A 20650-nucleotide genomic window follows, 5' to 3' on the forward strand; every position below is an offset into this window, starting at 1 on the left:
AGTCCACATTCTAAATTGATACATTATATAATTCAATAATTCATGTGTATTAATGAAATCAATTTTCAATTTCACTTGCCCATTATAAGTTTATTAAAATATACTAGAAGATTACAACAAAAGAAACCAAAACTAGTGTTTAGCTAGGTTAAGGGCTCTGACTCTAGAGCAAGTGAAACCTGGCCAGGGGCAGGACCAACCTTAAAATGAACTAAAACCAACTTCAATGAGGGCCATTGTAAATTATGACTAAATAAACATAACATGGATATAATGTCAAATGCACCACCCTTTCCAAAGCACATTTCTTGAGCTACAAAAAATTAGTTGGGCAAGTCTCTCCAACCAATGGAACTTGTATTCAAGTCTCCCTCTTTTCTTTCTTTGTCTTCCCTTTCTTTATCTTTGTTTCTACAGAGTTAGGATCTTCATGGTACTTATCTTGACATGCTTTGATCATACAACAAACATCGGTGTCATTTTTCGGAATTTTCTTGAGCATAATGTTAGCAGATCTATGATCTCCTGAAGCCAAAAGTGCATGATACATCCTACAACCATAGAAACAATTAATGGCCACAACTATGAGGCAGAGAAATACCATAGGAAACTCAAATAGCCTTACAACAACTTACCTCAAGTAACTTAATACATTGTAAGGATATCCAGCAACCTCATATTCTCTCCAAATCAAGCGAGCATTATTCAAATCTCCAGCATTGGCACAACTGGTTAGAAGAAAATCAAGACATTGCCGTGAAGGCACAAGGCTGAGTTCATCCTTGATTGCCCAAAGCAAGTCCAAGCCAATCTGTAAATGTGTGGACTGCGACTCGGCGATTAAGGAAAATACCTATACATAATGAACAAATTTCTTAGAGATCAATGCTTTATTGATAAACATGATTTATGATAGAGCATAATGACATCGTTCAACCCATGTAGCCGACCCCACCTAGTGTGATAAAGACTTAGTTGTTGCTATTGTTGTATAATGAACAAATTTGATATCAACAAGAGATTTGCCAGTGATAGCAAAAATCATGTTGAGGAGTCGGACACCGTCTAAATTTAGACAATCCCCCGTTTAACAAATTCCTGATCCATAACTGTTGAATTGGAGAATTTCAGGTAGAGAATAAGGAAAAAATAAATTTGACTCAATAATGAGTTTGATATTTATACCGTGATACAAAAGGCAAATGCAACAGTCCCATCTATACTAAATAGTTTACTTCTAATTTTAAGCAAATTAAGAAACAGATTAGGAAATGTGAATAAGAAATAAATCCAAAGGGATAATCTTGAACAATAACAAACAGCAGCCTGAAATAGCTTCAATCTTGCACAAACTATTAATAACCCAATATACCTTTTCTTACAATATTGAAAGCAAGTTTATATAGACTCAGTCAGGAACCAAAACTCACCGCGTCAAAGAGAGCTTCCATTACTAATTCATCACTTTCGAACATACTCTTGAGTTGCTTGAACAATTTAATAGCACCACTAACTCAAATACAATGAAGTACGGACATGAGCAAATGGAAGAATACAACTTCGATACAAACAAATTCAATATAGGAGAGATAAAAATCAAACCTTAAATTCTTGTTCTGAACACAATACATGATAATTCTGAAGCAACCTTCAACCCAATAGTTTCGATCACTCAATTCATTAAGTAGCACAAGCAAACCATCCAACTCTCCTTCAAATTGAGTGATTTCGTCCTAAGAATTTCCAATAATTAGTTATAAGAATGAAGGTAAAACATATACAGATTACTATTAATATAAAACCTTACAATGAGATTCATAATAGCTTTTGGATCCAAGTTGTGTCCAGCATTCTTAATCTCCTCATACACAAGAAGTGCCTCAGACAATTTCCCATGTGTTGCAAGAGCTGAGACAAGGACACTCTTGATTTCATTTAAAATCTTAACTGATATCTTTGGGTCTGCAACGATCTGCAATATTAAACAAAAGCTTTACACGACGATGTTCTGAATTTTACAAAGTATATTCAAAAGAATTCAGTAAGATATTACCGTAAACGAGAAAACATACTAAAGAAGAAAAGGAAAATGAATAAAAGAATAGCAAATTTGCACATTAAGGAAAAATTAATTTTAATGTTAGCTGTTTTTTTAGCATTCATGTATAAATTAAATTATGGGTGTATAACCTGCCCTAGCTCATGTCATGTTCACACTTCATAATACAACAGTTGAAGGTCTGAAGAGGAACAATTTCTTTGGCAAATAAAAATAGTTTTTTTTATGAATAAGTAAAGTAGTATTCCTGAGAATGGAGGCCATGGACAGCAGTTATTATCAAGAATCAAACAGAAAGAAAGAATATTTACAATAAGGAGGAGAAAGCTTTGTTGTACTGCTTACTTCAGTTGGCATTATAAAACTACAATAGAATATTACATCAGGCTAAATTAGCAGAGCTCACCTGAAGTCTACTAGTTCAAAAATTAACTAACTAACATCTATTTGGTGTGATAAAAATAAGCTAAGCTTATAACCAAGGTTAATAATTGTCTAAACATGGCAGTCTTCAATCTACATAACTACATGCACCTAATTATCAATATACAAGTTGAATCAGCAAGTAATTTAATGATAGTACAATGCACTTATGCTATATCCCTTCGGATGCAAGTAAATGTACTGCTAGTCAGCAGCCTTGCTGCCAGCACACATACCTGTTTTGCCTTCTCCAATTCGCCACAAGCTGCGTATGAATTAACAAGGGCCATATAAATATGCTTTGTCGGTTTGATTTCAGATTGCTTCATCTCTTCATAATACTACAAAAACATTCTGCTTAGTATCTAAAAAAATTGATATTTGAAATCTTAAGCTTTAAGAATTTCTGTTAATAGCAAACATGAGCTAAATCAGTTCATCACACCATATTATTTCAGCTACTAATATATGTGCACCAAATGATCAATTAAGGTTATTCATCTTGTTTATATATGTGGGCATCAATGGCTGAATGTTAAAAATGAAGATTGGATTCCTATAAAAAATCATATGTTTATATATAAGATAATAAGGTGCAGAAGTTCACTGATTTTAGCCCTTTCATTAGATCACAATATGGACATACACCATCACATACAAACTTGACCTACAGTCCTGTATGTGTACACATGCACGTTATAAGGAACTATTGCAAAATACTTGGTGAAACTGAAACCAGTTCTAGGCTATGAAACCTCGAAGGAGAATCCCTGGTTAAAACTTAAAAATGGTGCCTTTGACTGCGAAAGCTCATCACTGTATAACCTTGTTAGTTTCAAACATAAATAAAAGACAGCACCACAATCAAGGATGGAACTCTGTTGTACTTGTGGGGGCAGCCGCGCCCCAAGCCAACAAACTTTCCGAAATATTTGATTCAATATATTGTGAAACATTTGATTCGACTATCTGCACCCCAAATTTAAGATCTGGTTCTGCCTCTAACCACAATGTTAATAACTTAATATAAATGGACAAGGAGTTAATCACATTGTAGCTAAAGAAAAATACGTTAAACATGATAAACTGAAGTACTTAGCGAAGCTCAGAAACAGAAATATGGTACAAAAGTTCAAAAACGACCAGATTTTCCATCATGCTTTCTTTCTAGAGGTGGGCTATGGTTGAGTACTACTTTTTTTTCACAAAGCTAATACTCTTGAAGACCGTATCAACTATGGTTAGTAAAAGCGCGCTCCAAAGCGTTGAATCGTACGATTCAACGCTTTTCATGGTGGAAACCGTGTTGAAATGGGCAGAAAAGCGAACCAGAGGCGGAGCGACGTGTTGGAGCGTAGAATCGCAGAATCGCTGTACTTTTTCGAGTTGAGGAAGAAGACAGCCGTTTCAAATGCCTTCTGCAGTTTCAGGTTTGTTTTGACCCGGTTCTGCCCCAAACCCAATTTTAACCAATTTTGACCTAATTTTAAGCCCAACTTGTTTTTTAAAAAAAAAAAAAAAACCTAACCCTTTCATCTTCATCCACCAATTTCATAAACCTTTCATCTCAAAAACTTTGCATTTTATCAAAAAAATTCATTTACCCATTTCTATAAAAATCATGTGCACTATTTCTTCATCCATTCATCTCTTCTCAAATCACACAACAACAACAACAACAATAGGGCTGTGCTTTTTCACCCAAAATCTTTTTGTTTCTTCCCCAAAAACATTACTCCTTTCCAACCCACTCTTTTCTATCTTTTCCCTCTGTTTTTTTAAGTGGAGCTACGCTTCGTGTTACGCTCTACCGCTTCTACGATCCTACCCCCCTACCCGCTCCAACGTTGACTCTACACTTTAACAACCTTGGTATCAACATTAAAATTTACGATAGCCTTTGAACAGGAATACTGGATGGGAAATTACGAAGTGGACAAAAAACAAGAGTTCATGCACAATTTAGCAATAAGTATTACTATCATACTTACTAGAATTTGGTAATTGTATGATCAAGTCATACACCCCTGTACTTAAAATGTCATACACCCCTGTACTTATAATACTAAGAGTTGCAGGAATAATATGTAATAATTACAAGGATTGCAAATCAAATCCTAGCAATAATGCGTATCAAATTCTGATTTGCAAATGTGCTATTTCTAACAACTATGCTACTATTAAACTCAACTTACCTTGATTATATCCTCTTTTGTTTCAGAGTTGCCAATTAAATAGCCAAAAGTCTGTGAATCAGGTTTTACATTGGCACTTTGCATGTGCTTGAGGACCCTCAACCCGCCACTGATGTTTTTCTACAATGTTTCAGAAAATGGTTAGAAAAAATGGCACTATTTGAAACAAATTCCAACTTTTTATTAACATGTGTTTATTATATAACAATTAATTAGGAGACAGAAGATAAGAAAAGAAAAATAACATACAAAACCCTTCTAGACAAACCAAAATTGAGGGGGAGTTACAATCTCTGTAATAGGTCATCTTGGCATTTTAAAGATTATATAAACTGTTGATTAACAGCCAAATTGATCAATAGAAACCATTAGCATGATTTGAAGTGAATAATCCAATGGAAGCCAAGGGTCAGATGACCTTGCAGAGTCCCCATACATTCAAGGTGATAATGTCGACAAGTATCAACTAAATTGAACAATGGGCATGAACATACCAACAGCTACCAGCCAAGGTTTAGATGCAATCACCTAGACTATCTTTTTGTAATTTGCATCATGTTATTATAGAACCCATTCTTTCAAGTAGGAGGGTATATGAATTAAAATTAATTATATTCAATCAACTCTATGAAGATCTCAACTATCACTGCCTAAATAAATACAGCTAAATTGTCAGGCCTTCTCGGTTCTTCAAACAAGGATCAGGATCTATTCCCAGGACCTCACATGACATAATTAAGAATTTGGAGCCTTCGAACGACTCTGTCCTCGCTCAATAGTGCCATTGACTTGACTTTTTTGTTTGGGGAGGCGGGGGAACAAGTGTATCATCACAATTGAAATTCATCAAAATTTTGGCTTCAAATCAAGAATAATGGCTGGAATACTCTCTGTTAACAACAATAACAACCCTAGTAGGCTAGTATAACTACTACTCAAACACCAATGAGACCAGAAGAAGAAAATAAATTCAAGTCAGATTAAAGGCCTCATAAAAGATCAAGAGGATAACCCCTTTTCAACAATAGATATATCCAAAATTTAATTAGAAATCTGGTATTAAAATGGAAGCTCAGCTCATAAAACTTAATTGTACTACTTATATGTACATGCATATCTAGTGAGTATAAGATAAATGTTCATGCAATCTACTTATGAAGCTTATTGACATGCATGTCAAGAGGCTATTTGAACTTATTTGTTGGAATTTGGAAACGAATATTGCCACATTATAATTGAAATTGAGGCAAAGCATTCAAGTATGGTAGGAGAAATAGCAATTCAGACTGAGAATAGAGGTATCCTCAAACCCAAGAATGTCACCTCTCGAAAATATCCTGCCATTATAGCATTGTACATTGCCGTCGTAGGTTTGAAATTCATTTTCTCTAAGTCATCAACCATTTTGTATGCACCTTCAAACTGCATTCGAAAAAGTAAATAAAGTATAAGTTTGCTGCAGAGATGGATCAGATAGTATATAACTTATGTAAGTGAATGTAACCACGTAAACAAAATAGGTACAACTTACATCTTTCATCCTTACGCAAAAGTGTACCAAACACCTGCATATTTCGTCATTCATATCGAAATTGTAGCGGCATATGATGGAATATATTCGATAGACCTTGATTTTTGAGTGAAGCAAGGAAGAAAAGGTAAAAAAAAACAATATCAGTATAGTGCACTGAATAATAGAGAAAGCTTCAAACAATTATCGGAAGATTGGACCAATTATCGGAAGTTTGGGAGTTAAATAATAACCACCTGCATTCTCTACATACAACAACAATAACAGCCGCCAAGCATTGTTCCACCTGCATGTTCTTGGTCTACCTTCACCTCCAGAGATTGGACCACCCTCCATCTAATCTACTCTCCTTATTGAGGCTTATAAAGGTCTTCTCAATACATGTATGAACCAGAAGACGAGATTCCACTATCTTTTCTATAATAGGTGCTACCTTAACTTTCCCTCTAATGTATAAGTTCAAAATCTTATCTTGTCTATTGTATGGAATGAGAATCATCCAACACAACATTGTCATTTCAGGTACATTGAGTAATATTTCTTATTGACATTTTACTTCTCAACATTTAGTCTCATACAACTTCACATGCCTTTTTTATGCGATACACTTGTCCCTTAAACATGAGCAATACTTTTATATCACAGCTAACACCAGTAGCATTCCACTAGTTCATCCTATGGTTTACATTTCCCTCTAAAACCACGAGATTGATGGTATAGTATGGCCTCCAATTTTTACCTCTTAGCAAAGATTAGTGTGCCTCATGCTAAACTTATGCTCTACATACGCCATCTTACTTCTACCCAAGAAAGTTATGTGCTTCTATAAATTTTCTCTACATATCTAGCTTTCCATGTATTTTCTTTCTCGATTCTCTGACTAGCATTGCATCATTAAATTAAATTTCAGCACAATGTACTAACAACTATACTCTTCCTCCCTACGTCCAAGGTGACTTTTATGGAAGAGGGGCACATAAGGAATAAAATAATTTTGAAAATTTATCCTAACAGTTTACTTTAAGGTTAGAGCATTCTTTTTATTTTTTGGTAAAAAGTTAGACAGTTGTTTGGTACAACCCAAAACTGATTGCTTCAAGTTCAATAGTTTAAGGGCAAAATTCATGATATGTTATGAGAAGAGACAAATGCATTATTATAACAAAGAAGAAACAGGGTAGCTGTTGTATGGATTTGGAAAATGACATACCAAACTATATTCATATGTTTCCGTACAAATTTGTAATATGGACTGTAAAACTGCAGTTTTAGAGGTATGGCCTGCTTCACACATTTTATCAACAATATTAAGAGCTGCTTCTGCCTGCATTGAAAATTAAACATAAAAGAATTCAATTCAAATGCAGACTCTAGTTTAGAGGTATACCCAAGCCAGAAAACTTTACTCCATAAAGTAAATGGTGAAACAAATCAAATACATTAAGATGTCTGGCATATAAATGTATAGAACACTGAAGGGAGATCAGTGAAATTTTGCACTAATCAAAACGTGCTGCAGACCGAGACGGGAGAGGTTTATATCAACCAAACACCATAATGAGCAGGGTATGCTTTTGTAGCTAGTGGGCTGGTTAAACACAATGAAGAGAAATCCAAAGAAATTTTAAAACTGCTGATAAAGTTAGGCCTATTGCCATTTAGCAAGCTAGCCTACAACAGGTTTTGAAGAAAAGGCTTCACTGAATCAAGAGTGGTGAAGAAACATACAAAAAAGAAGAAAAGATGTTTAATGACATGCAGATGCAATGCCAGATATTAGGACATGATGATTTCACTCATGAGAATCCAGGATAGAATAATATCTCTGGCCTGGGGGCTGGATTACTAATTTCTTCTCTGTCTGTTCCTGACCACTGTTTTGTTGAAGAAACATAACTTCCTGAGTGACCGAAACAAGATGTCCATTAACTTGCCTCCGGAGGAGACCTGCCACTCCAGCAATAAGAGAACCAACATAAAACATGCAATATGCATGACAGGCTCAATGAACTATTTTCTAAGTCAATGATTTAGGACCTCAACCCTCTCTAGATGGAAATAAAGGGGAAAACTCATTTGTGACATTGTGGAAAGAAGTGCATTACAAAATAGGTTTTGAACTTGGTGATAGGGAGGTCAGGCATCAGCAGACAGAGTGTGGGGTGATATCACTTGTTTTTTAATTTCTTTTCTTATAAATAGAAATCCATAGACTAGCCAGGTCTTCAAATGTCAGTGGATATGCATGCCGATCAGCAAAAGAAGCCGGTTATGGCTGTTAAGAATTACGGATTTAGGGTTAGGGAGATAGGGCTAAATGTAGTAAACTGAAAATAATATTGCTACCTGGTATGTGATACAATCATTTCTCTGATACTCTATGTATAAAAACAATAATGGTTGCTGAACATTGAAAAGGAAAACACTGTAGGTAGGTCATTTTTTGTGTGTTGAAAATGAAAGGAGGAAAGAGAAAAAATAATAAACATGGAAATGGAAATATACAAACATGGTATTGATGTCAAATATTGTTGCACAAATAATGAAGCTCTTATACTAATAACTAAGTGCTACTACTGCTAGTACAAGTCCACTAACAAGAGTAATTAAATAAGAGAAGAAATCAGAATATATATATATAAGAATCCTAATATTGCGTACTCAATTAGACGATTCCATAATATAATTTGAAGAAATTTAAAGATAATTATGGTAGGAGAAAAAAGGAATGAATAAACTTTTTGATAAAATTTACTGTGAATAATAACTAGATTATATTTCCAATTGTTCGAAGTTTGTTGTTTAGACAATGGTAAGGCAAGCAATATGAGAGGGTTCTGAAAGGGGCACTTGTCTTGTTATCAGTTTTTTTTTTCTTCTCATTGACGACATTCATGCAACCAATGGATAAATACGACACAAAAGTTTAAAAACAAGAGCATACCTTGCGTATGCCACAGCAATACGTGATGAGCATTTCATATGATGAGGTTGAAGGTAGAACTTCCAATAGTAGGTGCAAATCGTTGACATCTGAGACGATATCATCCACCTTCCACATTACCAACAACACACATAAGAAAACACAGTCATTAAAATCACTTTTTTCATGGCATACAACTATTTTGGTAAATATTATTCAAAATAACATGTACTAAACAAAAACAGTAGCCGATACTTAAAACTTTCACAAGCAATTATGCGTTTTTGTAATATATAAGGACAATGGTTTAAAACCTTATGGCCGTAAAGAAGGATTAAGTAGTTGCTGCTTAGAATAAGGCAACTAGTAATCCATAAAGATTTGGGAAATCTGCATCACAAACCATTTTGAAGAACCTGCTACTGGAATGATAGACACTAAAGTTACAAAACACTTTAAATTGTGTTAGTTTTGAAACTTCCCATTTGGTTGAGAGGAGAGAAAGAAGGGAGAGAGGAAAAAAGTGGGTGGGCCCATACAATTTCTTTCTATTCACTTATGAGGAGAAAGTGAGAAGAGAAAGAGAAACTTTACCCAGACAATGATCTATTGTCACAAATTGTGTCACAAACCATATCAATTGAAAATGTTAAATAAAATTATAATAAAATTTGTAATTTAAAATTATAACATTTATTTTTAATTAATAATAAAACAACTTTTTCCTGTCTCCTTTCTTTATTCTAGAGACATTTTTGTAATTTGAACCATAACATCATCACTCGCTTCTCATTTTCTATCCAACCAAACAAAAGAGAAAGTGAAGAAAATATTTTTTCCTATTCATTTTCTCTCATTCTTCTCTCATACCAAACATCATAAAAATCTACTATATTTCCCCTCTTTCTTTTTCTCACCTATTTCTCTCTTCTTATTTTCTCTTATCAACCAAACAAAGCCTAAAGTTGGAACACAAGGGAGAACCTGCAATTTTAGTTTACTTTTCCAGTTCATATAGTAGACAACTACACAGAAGATATCAAAGAAATAAGCATGGTGAAACTACTGAATGCAATGGCCAATTTCCACTGGGAGAGAAAGAGATTGGATAACTTTTGCTTCATGGATGTTTTTGTTCTTTTTATTTGTCCTTTACATAAGGAGGATATCTCTTCCACACTCTTTGTGACTATCCGTTGGGAAGTAAGTCATGCATCACCCACCTTACTGTCTCGAGAATGGTTTAAATACCCGTTGGGCTACTCCCTTCATTGTCAATTGATTTTGATATGAAACTTTAACGTAGTATCAAAGTCAAAACCCAACTTTTATCTATTTGTCATTGGTCCAAAAGATGTCCTTTCATAATGGGTCAAAGGTAATCCATAGTCTGGTTCGGTAGGTTTATATGGAAGGGGCATATTAGGAAGTAAGTCCCACATCACCCTCTTCACTATATCGTGAATGGTTTAAATACTTGTTGGACTACTCCTCTCATTGTTAATTGGTTTTGAGATGAAACTTTAACATTATCTTCATCTTAATATGTTTCTTCCTTTATGAAAAACATAAGCAAATAGGGTGATATAATATATTGTATAACTGAGCCTATCACATAGCATAAAGGACATTACCAGCAGCATTCATGAGAAGTTCCTCACCACTAAATTTGGAATGCTAATAGCATAACTAACAATGAACTCTGAAATATCATCTGAATTGTGATCTGCATTACATAAGAGGGCACTTGTTAAAATATTTATGGGACACTAATTTATATAGGAAGGTAATATACATAGGCCTTCAGAATGATAACAGATTTTCACCATCCACTACTACTCCAGATACATATTGGCAGAGCATTATAAGAACATAAATTGGTGCATTTGAAATCTCAACAAAACTTTGAAAATAGATATAAGACATTACCACATTCAAAACTAACTTATTCTTTTTGGCTTAAGGATAGTTTCTTGTAGCCTTAATTTATATCAGACTCTAGTCAGTGGTTAGAGTTCAGCACTGTATTGGAACTGAGCTTCTAATTCCAAATACTGAGCTTAGCATACCTTTTAGAATTAGTATTCTAATTCCAAATTACAATTCATAGAAATAATAAAAATAACTGAGTTAAACCCCCCAGAATTCAAATATTGCAATTCCACCGGATAAAACAATGGAACAAGTTTGTCTCACTTGTCCATATCTCTTCATCTCTAAGTGATTTTAAACTTCAAATGTCACTCACTAGCCACCACTGAAGGCTGAAAGTTCAAAAGACACATAGATAAGAAATAAGAAAATAATCATACCGCGCGCTCTCAAATCCAAAAGTAAATTTTCTGCAAAAGATTTCTGCTGTAGCCAGCCTAACGATTGGAATACACTTGCTATAGATTTTGAAGATGATAACTTAGTTATGTCTAGATTTTTCAACACATCCATAATCTGTGTCTTCCGGTCACTTTTACAAAGAGCCAATAAGTAACTTTCTGCGACAAGAAATGAATCCAGTTAAGTTTCTTTTGTACCACATGAAACAAATATCTCTTGCAAATGGATGTCAAGATACATAAATACACAACAAATAAAATTCACTGATTTTAAGACACTCATGCTTCGCACAATCATTTCTACTGTTAAAGAGCTAGATGCCAGGAAAGTAAGTGAAATAAAATATGTATAAATTCTGTTTTCTTACATGTTTCTAATATAGCTGAAATGTGAATTAAGATAAATTTGTTAATTGTAGAACAATGGCATAAAACATCCATATCCAATGCAGCAACACATTTAGGCCATGTCACTTAGTATTCTCACTTCATGCTAAACAACTGCACATCAAATAAAGATGAATGTGGAATGAAAGGCATCATCCTTGCCTCTCTCTACATGTAAACTAAAGCAACTCATAAATTTCTCATGTGCTATTATTGAAAACCTGCTTCAGATGTTCAAGTATTGTTGTACAATACAAATTATGACAAATTAATTCACATGAAAAATAGATTCACCAACCTCGTAAAGCAGAAGTGTCTTCACTATTTTCAACTGTAATATATTCACAGATGTCCTGAATCATTTCTTCATTGCTAACTCTTATCCACAACATCATTTCATAGTAACCTAATCGTGAAGCCGAATTGGGACTCTCGGCTTTGATAACATTAGAGAAAAGTTCGAATTCCCGAACAAAACCCATGTCATTTAAATACCGAAGAACTGGGCTATATGTTTGCTCTTCTAGTGGAAAACCACGTTCCCTCATTGATTTGAAAATGTGAAAGGCCTTCACTATTTCGTCAACAGCAACACATTCGTCATCTGTTCCCCTAGCATTTTTTATGCACACCTTTATCAATGCATTGTACTCTTTCACACCTGTTGCTCGACCCAGCTTACTAAATACATCAAGGGTAGCTCCTGTTCCTAGTTTTTGGCTGCACATGTCAGCTACTCTATCAAAACGGCCATCGCCTGAGAATTTAAAAATGCATTTATGCTTCCTCTCACGCGATGTCTCTTTCCGTTTGTGTGAAAAATCACCATCAAGCCGGTCTGTAAGCCAAGGAATATCTAATGCACTTTTCCTTTTTTCTTCACTGTCATCAGTTTCCTGAGGACCAGCACGTTCTCTTGATGGAGCTGCACATAGAAATATCACATACACGCTGATATAATCAACCATGTCAAGAAGAATAATGCTTAACACATATCATGTGGGTGGGTGAACATCACCTCACATCAGGCATAGGGGAATCAATTAGAGTGGTGATGCAGAGGTCAAGGTAAAACCAGCTTTAATCGAATAGTGGAGACAACATAGACATGAGGTGATATTTGTTTAAGTGTGTGTATGTAAGTAGCATTATTCTCCGAAAATAAGCAAAGCAAGTTAAAAAATTACAAAATAAGCCAAGGCAGCACATTTTAGTTGTCTATTATACAAGAGAGATATTCTCAGAGTAAATTTCACAAACACTTACAGTACAATATAGAAGAAAGCTGCGTAGTAGTGCTCTCGTTAGACAAATCCTCTGCAGCAAAAGTTCCAAAAAATGAGATTATTACAAACTCATATAGCTCAAAAATACAAAGATTCCCTCAATATCACAAACTACACACGTGTGTTTATTTATTTGAAGACAAAGGTGATGTTTTTTCCACTCACAAAAAAACATTAAGTCAATAAAGGTTAGTAACACAAAAATACAAAAGAATGAAGACTAGGGGAGTCATAAAAATTGAAACTTGATATGAAGAGAGTGAGTTAATTTGCAAAATAACAAAGGTGACTCGAAAAAACAAAACAAAAAAACAAAGCCCATCACCGCAATGAAGGTTAGTTAGATAAATACTAAAAAAATAAAGGCGATAATATCAATGGGTAAGGATAAAAATTGAAACTTGGTAGAAAAGAGTAGAGTGAGAAACCTTGGGGAGAAGAAGAATTGAAGTTGAGGAGAGAGAGATTGAGTTCAGAAACGAAGTCATGATTGATGGGTTTGGGAATTGAATGAGAACGGAGAATGGTGCTGAGAGTGCATAGGTTCCTTCTGGTGATGGAGGCACGCATTTAAGCTTCTCAATAATGGAATATGAATTATTGTTCTGAGTAATCTTCTTAGCCTCTGTTCTCTCTCTCTCAATGGTGTAAACTGTAAAGTCTCACAAATAATATCACAAATAACTTGTGCTTAAAGTCTCAAAGGAGAAATATTAAGAAAATAATGGTTCTGCTACCTATTTCACTTGGGGCAATTTTGTATTCTATTTTTATTTTTGGATAACCAAACTCATCCTATCAGTCCAGTTTTCTGGTATGTTTACTTCCAATAAGTATTATTTTTAGTGATTTAATTTTTTACTTTTAGTCTAATATGATATTTGAAAATTTAATAGGATTTTATCCTTTTAGATTAACCACTTTGATTGTTATTTTGTTCTAATTAGGCTAAAAATATTGAAATCCTAATCACTTAACTCATTTTCTTTTGTTAGGTTGGCAGGTTGGTTTTTTATTTCACCTCAATTATTTTTTAAATCCTGAAATTTGTTTTGTTTTATTTGACCGATAGAATATTATTTGGTGACATTATGATGTAGTGTATATGATATAAACCAGGCAGTATAATTAAACTATATTATTATTTAAAATGTTTTATTGTAAATTTTTTGTATGATGTATAAATTAAAATAAAATAAAGATAATTAAAAGTATTTGGCTCCTTCAATTGAAATTCATGTTAAGTAAAATTGACGTTTATACTCATTTATCTTTATTTGGTTTAATTCTTGAACAGATATATTCTTAATGATCTCAAAACTATAACATAGTTTTTTTAATGCTATAATTTCTTTCAATATGTTGATTGATCGGTTATTATCAAAGCTCCAAGCTCTTAGATTATTCATTGAATATCATATATTATACCAATAAATTTTATTGGGTTAATTTTACTCATTAGCTTGATTTTTTATGATTCGAGGAGATAACTTATATGCTAAAAATTCTCTTATAGCATTGTTTTACATAAATAAAACTTAAAACATAGAAGAAAAGGCAAAATCTTACTAGGTTGTAATATAGATCACAAGTTTAACCTTTCTTATAACATCATATTCAAGCAAAGCAAAATTGAAAAGAAGGAAAAGAAAACAAAAAGTCTAACATTACCATTATATTACAACATCTTCAATTTACCTAGGAGAGTTACCACCTTGAAGTTTAACAAGAGTACAATATGCACCCTCATGTCCAAGTGAAATCAATTCATTATGTGACCCTTGTTCCACAACCTTCCCATTCTTAATCACAACAATGTTATTGGACTGTTGTATAGTACATAGTTTATGTGCCACAATTATGCATGTTCTTCCAACCATCATTTTCTCTAGTGCTTCTTGGACCAACTTGTCTGATACGTTGTCAAGTGCACTTGTAGCCTCATCCAGAAGCAGAATTGTTGGGTTCTTTATTATGGCTCTAGCTAAGGCTATTCTTTGTTTCTGACCTCTTGATAGATGAACTCCTCTTTCTCCATAATATGTTTCATACCCATCTTTCATTCCACTGCCACACAAACACCAAGATAAAAGTGTTAGTGCCAAGAGAGGAAGATTTAGCTAGCACATAATTGGTTTATACTCAAATTCTTGCTCTACTTAATTTGCATCAATGTAGGTACATGAATTATTTCTGTCTCTTACTTTAATAACATTATTAATATTAAGTCGAGGTGACGAATGACATATAGTAAGAGCTTTTTTTGCTCCTGAAGCATCTAAGTATATCTCTGTCAATTAGAGAAATTGAAGAGAAAATAGCCTACTTGCTTTATATAATGCTGTTTAATGTGCATCACCTTAGGTATGTGACCTATTTCTGGCTCTCACTGCAGTAACATTTTCAATGTTACAGTTGAAGTGATCATTGATATATAGTAAGAACTTTTTCTTGCTCTTAGAACACCTAAGAATATGTTTGTCAATTAAGCTGAGCTTGTGCTAGTGCTGATTGTAATTCTGTTTTCTTTTCTTAACATTGTATTTAGCATAGGGAAGAAGAAATTCTGGCATAATAACAATAAAAAAGTGATTACCAAAGTTTCCTTTTTTCCATTTCAATTATAGTTGTCATACCTTATGAATTCATGAGCATTAGCCATAGCAGCAGCCTTTCTTATCTCGGATTCAGTTGCATTTGCTTTCCCATAGGCAATGTTTTCTCGAATGGTTCCAGCGAAAAGGATTGGCTCCTGACTTAACAATGCAATATGTGATCTCAGCATTCTCAAATTATAGGACTTGACATCTTGCTCATCTATGCACACTGTTCCCTTCAAAGGATCATAAAACCTTTCAATAAGACCAATAATAGTGGACTTACCACTACCACTGTGCCCAACTAGTGCTACTTGTCTCCCAGCCTCAACTTTAAGATACATACCCTTCAATATCATATGGTCTGGTCTAGTTGGATATGCAAAGAACACACTTATAAGCTCAACACTGCCCCTTATTTTCCTTTTCTTGTTTGCTCCCCATGAAGTATCAGGATCAATCTCAGTGTTCCTTTCGAGGATAGAAAAAACTGATCCAACTGCACTTTTTCCTTTAGATATGTCAGAAGCCATGGTTCCAGCTTCTGCAATAGTGTATGCAGTGAAGAGAAGTATTAAAAATGCTTGGAAGAGATGCTTTGGTTCTATAAGGTTATCTACCAGGAGCCTCCCACCATACCAATAAGCTAATGCTGTTGATGCAGTGTTAAAAAATTGTGAGCCGAAAAGACCAAGGCCTGAAATCCATGACTGCCTAATACTCTCCTTTTTAGGGCCTACCGATGTGGATTTGAAAAGTGCCAACATTCTTTTCTGAGAACTGAAGGCAGTTATGGTTCTGTGGTTTATAACAGCTTCACTTGCAAGTTGGCTTCCTTCACGTTGTGCTTTGCGCGATTTTTCGGCCATACTCTTCATCAAGATACTTCTTGAATAAAAGCTTCCAATGACTATTGGCTGCACTGCAATCATCACTAGGGACAGCCTCCATGTGAGGAAAAGTCCTAGAGTGTAAGCAAAGACAGATCCAGAAACAGCTTGTGCCAACAATGACATACGGTCCCCAACTAGAGAACGAACCAAGTTTGCATCGGAGGATAATCTTTCAGAAATGGCTGCACTTGTGTTATCTACACTATCAAACCACCCTACCTCAAATGTCATCAACTTTCCTAGTATTTTCTCTCTTATTCTTTTAGTCAACCTCTCTCCCATAATTGCAAAATTATAGTGTTGGAGAATGCTTGCGAAGAAGTTAAAAACACCAATTCCTAAGAAAGTGAGGGCCAAGGTTCTAGTTTTAGACTTCATCTTGGAGTTTTCAGGTTCAAAGTAAAATGATATAAGTACTCCTACATAGTATGCATGTATTGGTTGTACTGCTCCTGAACCTATTGCTGCCAAGACTCCAAACACTGCACTTCCCCATTCAGGTGCATTCATTTTCAGCAAATGCCAATGTGAAGGAGTTGGATAATTTGTTATTTTCAAGTTATCTTCAAAACAGTCATCATCATAGTCATATTGGATCGAATAAGAGTATGGTGTGCCCATGGAAAGTCCTTGGCTGAAGGGAGATAACATTGGAGTGCCTTGTGTGCTTGATTTGAAACTTACTCCTGGGCTCAGGGGAATACCACTCATCCTGTGGCTGTGATTATGGGAACTCCTCCTTCCCTCGACTTGAGTATCGGAAGTTTTAGATTCATCATTCTGAGTTGTTACTTGCTGCAACTCAACCATTTTAGCATACTCTCCACCTTGTCCACCATTCATTTCCATGAGCTCATTATGACTACCTGATTCTATCACTCTCCCTGCTTGAAGGACTGTAATAATGTCGGCTATTCGTATTGTGGATAGGCGGTGAGCAATGATGATTGTAGTCCTTCCTCTTGAAGCTTGATCAATTGCAGCCTGTACTACTCTTTCAGATTGTGCATCAAGTGCACTGGTAGCTTCATCCAGCAGGAGAACCTTTGGATCCCTCAGTAAAGCTCTTGCTATCGCAATGCGCTGCTTCTGCCCGCCAGACAATGACATTCCAAACTTCCCAACCTTGGAAAACCATAGTGGTTTACAATAAAAAGGTTTCAGTCAAAGTAGCTTAAATAGGAACCTCTTCTGACATAATGTAACAGCTGAGAAGGACTAAGTTAGTGTTTGGTCATAACAGAACATATAAATTGTATTCCATGTTTGGTGTATATAAATAGAACAGATAGGACAAGAGACTGAAAAACATAACATTTTGATTCCACCTAAAGAGGTGGATCCAATTTTGTCGTCTAATACCATCCTGTTTTGTCCGTGCACCAAACACTACATAAGTTTAGACAAAAAAAAAATCAAAATTCTTATTCTTTTAATTCTAATAAAAGGTTAAACTCTTTTGATGCACTCAGGTGAAAATGTTAGAAAGAAACATACTTGAAGCTACTTTAAAAGTTAACAACCAATAAAAAAACTATATAACCTCACTGTTTTGGTTCTTTCATACTTCCATATCTAGTTTTAATTTGTCTCCTAATTCTCTAAATAAAAGAGTTAAATTTAGCTTACTTGAGTTTCATATCCATCTGGTAAGTTGACAATGAAATCATGTGCATTTGCTGATTTAGCTGCACTTATCACACTATCCATTGAAGCCCCTTCTTTTCCAAACAATATGTTCTCTTTTATGGATGTAGCAAAAAGAACAGGCTCTTGATTCACTAGGCCAAGTTGAGATCTCCACCATTTCAATTGAAGTCTACTAATCTTGTGACCATCCAAGAGTATTTCTCCCTCAACAGGGTCATAAAACCTCTGAAGTAGTGCAACGACGGTGGATTTGCCTGAACCACTACCCCCTACAAGGCCTACTCTCTTGCCTGCAGGAATAGTGAGATTGAGTCCTTGCAACACTGGTACTTCTGGCCTAGATGGGTAACAGAAGTAGATGTCTTGAAATTCAATACCTCCTCTGACATATGATAAAGCCTTTCCAATTTTATTTTCAGAATCTATAGTTGGCACCCTATCGATCATTTCATAAAGATGAGTCACGGCAACATTTGCCTCCGTGATTGCAGATAAATTTGGAAGTGCACTTAAAATGCTCCTGAAAATTTACAAGTTAAACACATTACATTAGTATGAGTTTAATTGGTATGCACCAATGTCAAAATATTAGTAAATTTCAGTATAAACTTTTACAATGACAATGCATACTGCGTACCTTAGTTCTATTAGTATTAGCATGTATGGTATTCAAGGTGTAATGCATACTATATGTAGTTTACATATAACTATAAAACTACAATATAAATAATGAAAAAAGTTACTTACAGCCCTCCCATGAGGACATTGAAACCAGCTACAAATACATGACCACCTTTTTCTCCTTTATCAGTGATTAGCATAGTTCCAACCCAAGCCTGAAAACCCCAACTTATGTAAATAACTCCAAAGCTTCCTAACATCAGCCCTTTTGCAAAGCCTTGCTTTATTCCAAATTTCATATTCTTTTGAAGTGCACTGCTAAATCTGTCTAGTGTTTGATTCTCCCCAACATAAGAATAAACAGTTCTTATTGAAGATATTGCTTGTTCTGCAATCCCACCAGCGACACCATAAGACTCGATCATTTTCATTGCGAGATCCAACATGCTCTTCCGGAATAAAAGGGCTGGAAGAATGAACATGATAGAGAGTGGTATGGATGCCAATGTAAGTCTCCATGAAAGCAAAAATGCAAAGATATGACAGAATAAGAAGGTGGACATGTAAGCCATGCAGCAAGGTATCTGCACTCATCAAAAGATATATAAGGTAATAAAGCATGCATATAACAAGATTAATATTTTCATACTTTGACACCATCAGTAAAAAATGTTGCAAATGATTACCAGAGGACCAATCATTTGTAATTTTAATATATGTGATTATTCAAATATATGTGATCATTCGAGGGAAAAACATAACTGAAGTCGAACCTTCTCACTCAAGGCAACTTGGATTGTATTAGAATCTGAAGAAATGAGTGAGACAACTTGGTAGGTTGTTGAAGAACCAACGTTCTTAGTGTCAAAGAAACCAACTTCTTGTCTTAGGACAGATTTCATGTATTCCATTCTCATTCTCCAAGCTTGTCTCTCTGCAGTTCTTTTCCAACATACTCCTTCTAAAGTAGCCAACATCATTTGACATAAACCAACAAAAGTAGTTAAGACTTATTTTACTATTTCCAACTTGATGTATGAGTTCTGAAAGGAAGGTAACTGAGCTATGAAGTTTGAAGCTTACCAATAAAAGCAGAAATCCCAACTCCAATTGCAACAAGTAAAAGCCTCAATGCATACTGAAAAAGGAAAGTGAAGTGGAAATCTCAAAAACTGTTTAGTATTTATCTAAAAAAGCAGATTAATTTGTAGCACAATATACTTGAAAAGAAAATGGTTAATCTAGTTTAATATGCATGCCATCCTTTACATGTAACAACTTTGTGTTCTAAATTGAATGTATGCTAAAAAGTGAACAACAACAATTATAGTTCACCTTATTAACATCATGCATTGTCAAAATGCTATTCTTGTCTCCATAGGCATTGATCACATCACTAAGAATATACATCATTAGAGGGTTCTGAAGCCCATCTCCAAGGCTTCCCAAGGTTCCAAACAACATCAACAACTTGTCTATTCCATCTGCATAACGAAACATGCTATTATTTCCCATATTTTTCCCCCTTGCACCCTCCCTTTGGAAGATACCCTTTTCTTTTGCCTCAAGATTCAATAAGAATTATCACTATTTTCAGTAAAAAAAATACTTGGAAAGAGTTATATATAATTAGTCAGATTCTCTTAGTTAAGGAAAAAATCAGAAGTCAATATATGGCTCTTACTCTTGTCTTTTCAGTAACAAAGCCGGTTGTGTTACAACATGGACGAGTAGATTAGCTAGGCCAATATA

The 20650-nt window shown here is 34.7% G+C and overlaps 2 protein-coding genes across 2 annotated transcripts; both read right to left on the reverse strand.

Moving 5' to 3' along the window:
- LOC109355141 (pentatricopeptide repeat-containing protein At4g04790, mitochondrial-like) lies at positions 124 to 13882 on the reverse strand. The gene is made up of 16 exons (XM_019598112.1): positions 13566 to 13882; positions 13118 to 13168; positions 12150 to 12776; positions 11444 to 11623; positions 10793 to 10857; positions 9153 to 9260; positions 7419 to 7532; positions 6209 to 6304; positions 6001 to 6099; positions 4678 to 4797; positions 2719 to 2823; positions 1808 to 1972; positions 1603 to 1733; positions 1431 to 1509; positions 636 to 853; positions 124 to 551 (listed from the first exon to the last, which is right to left on the reverse strand). Exons 1-16 carry the CDS (start codon positions 13705 to 13707, stop codon positions 362 to 364), a joined length of 2490 nt encoding a protein of 829 aa, XP_019453657.1. The 5' UTR covers positions 13708 to 13882; the 3' UTR covers positions 124 to 361.
- Positions 14832 to 20413, reverse strand: LOC109353788 (putative multidrug resistance protein). Its single transcript, XM_019596150.1, has 7 exons — positions 20234 to 20413; positions 19982 to 20036; positions 19672 to 19859; positions 19025 to 19482; positions 18257 to 18797; positions 15774 to 17752; positions 14832 to 15204 (listed from the first exon to the last, which is right to left on the reverse strand). The coding sequence occupies exons 1-7, from the start codon at positions 20411 to 20413 to the stop codon at positions 14832 to 14834; spliced, it is 3774 nt and encodes a 1257-aa protein (XP_019451695.1).

The sequence above is a fragment of the Lupinus angustifolius genome, chromosome LG08, assembly GCF_001865875.1.
Source record: "Lupinus angustifolius cultivar Tanjil chromosome LG08, LupAngTanjil_v1.0, whole genome shotgun sequence".
Taxonomy (NCBI): Eukaryota; Viridiplantae; Streptophyta; class Magnoliopsida; order Fabales; family Fabaceae; genus Lupinus; species Lupinus angustifolius.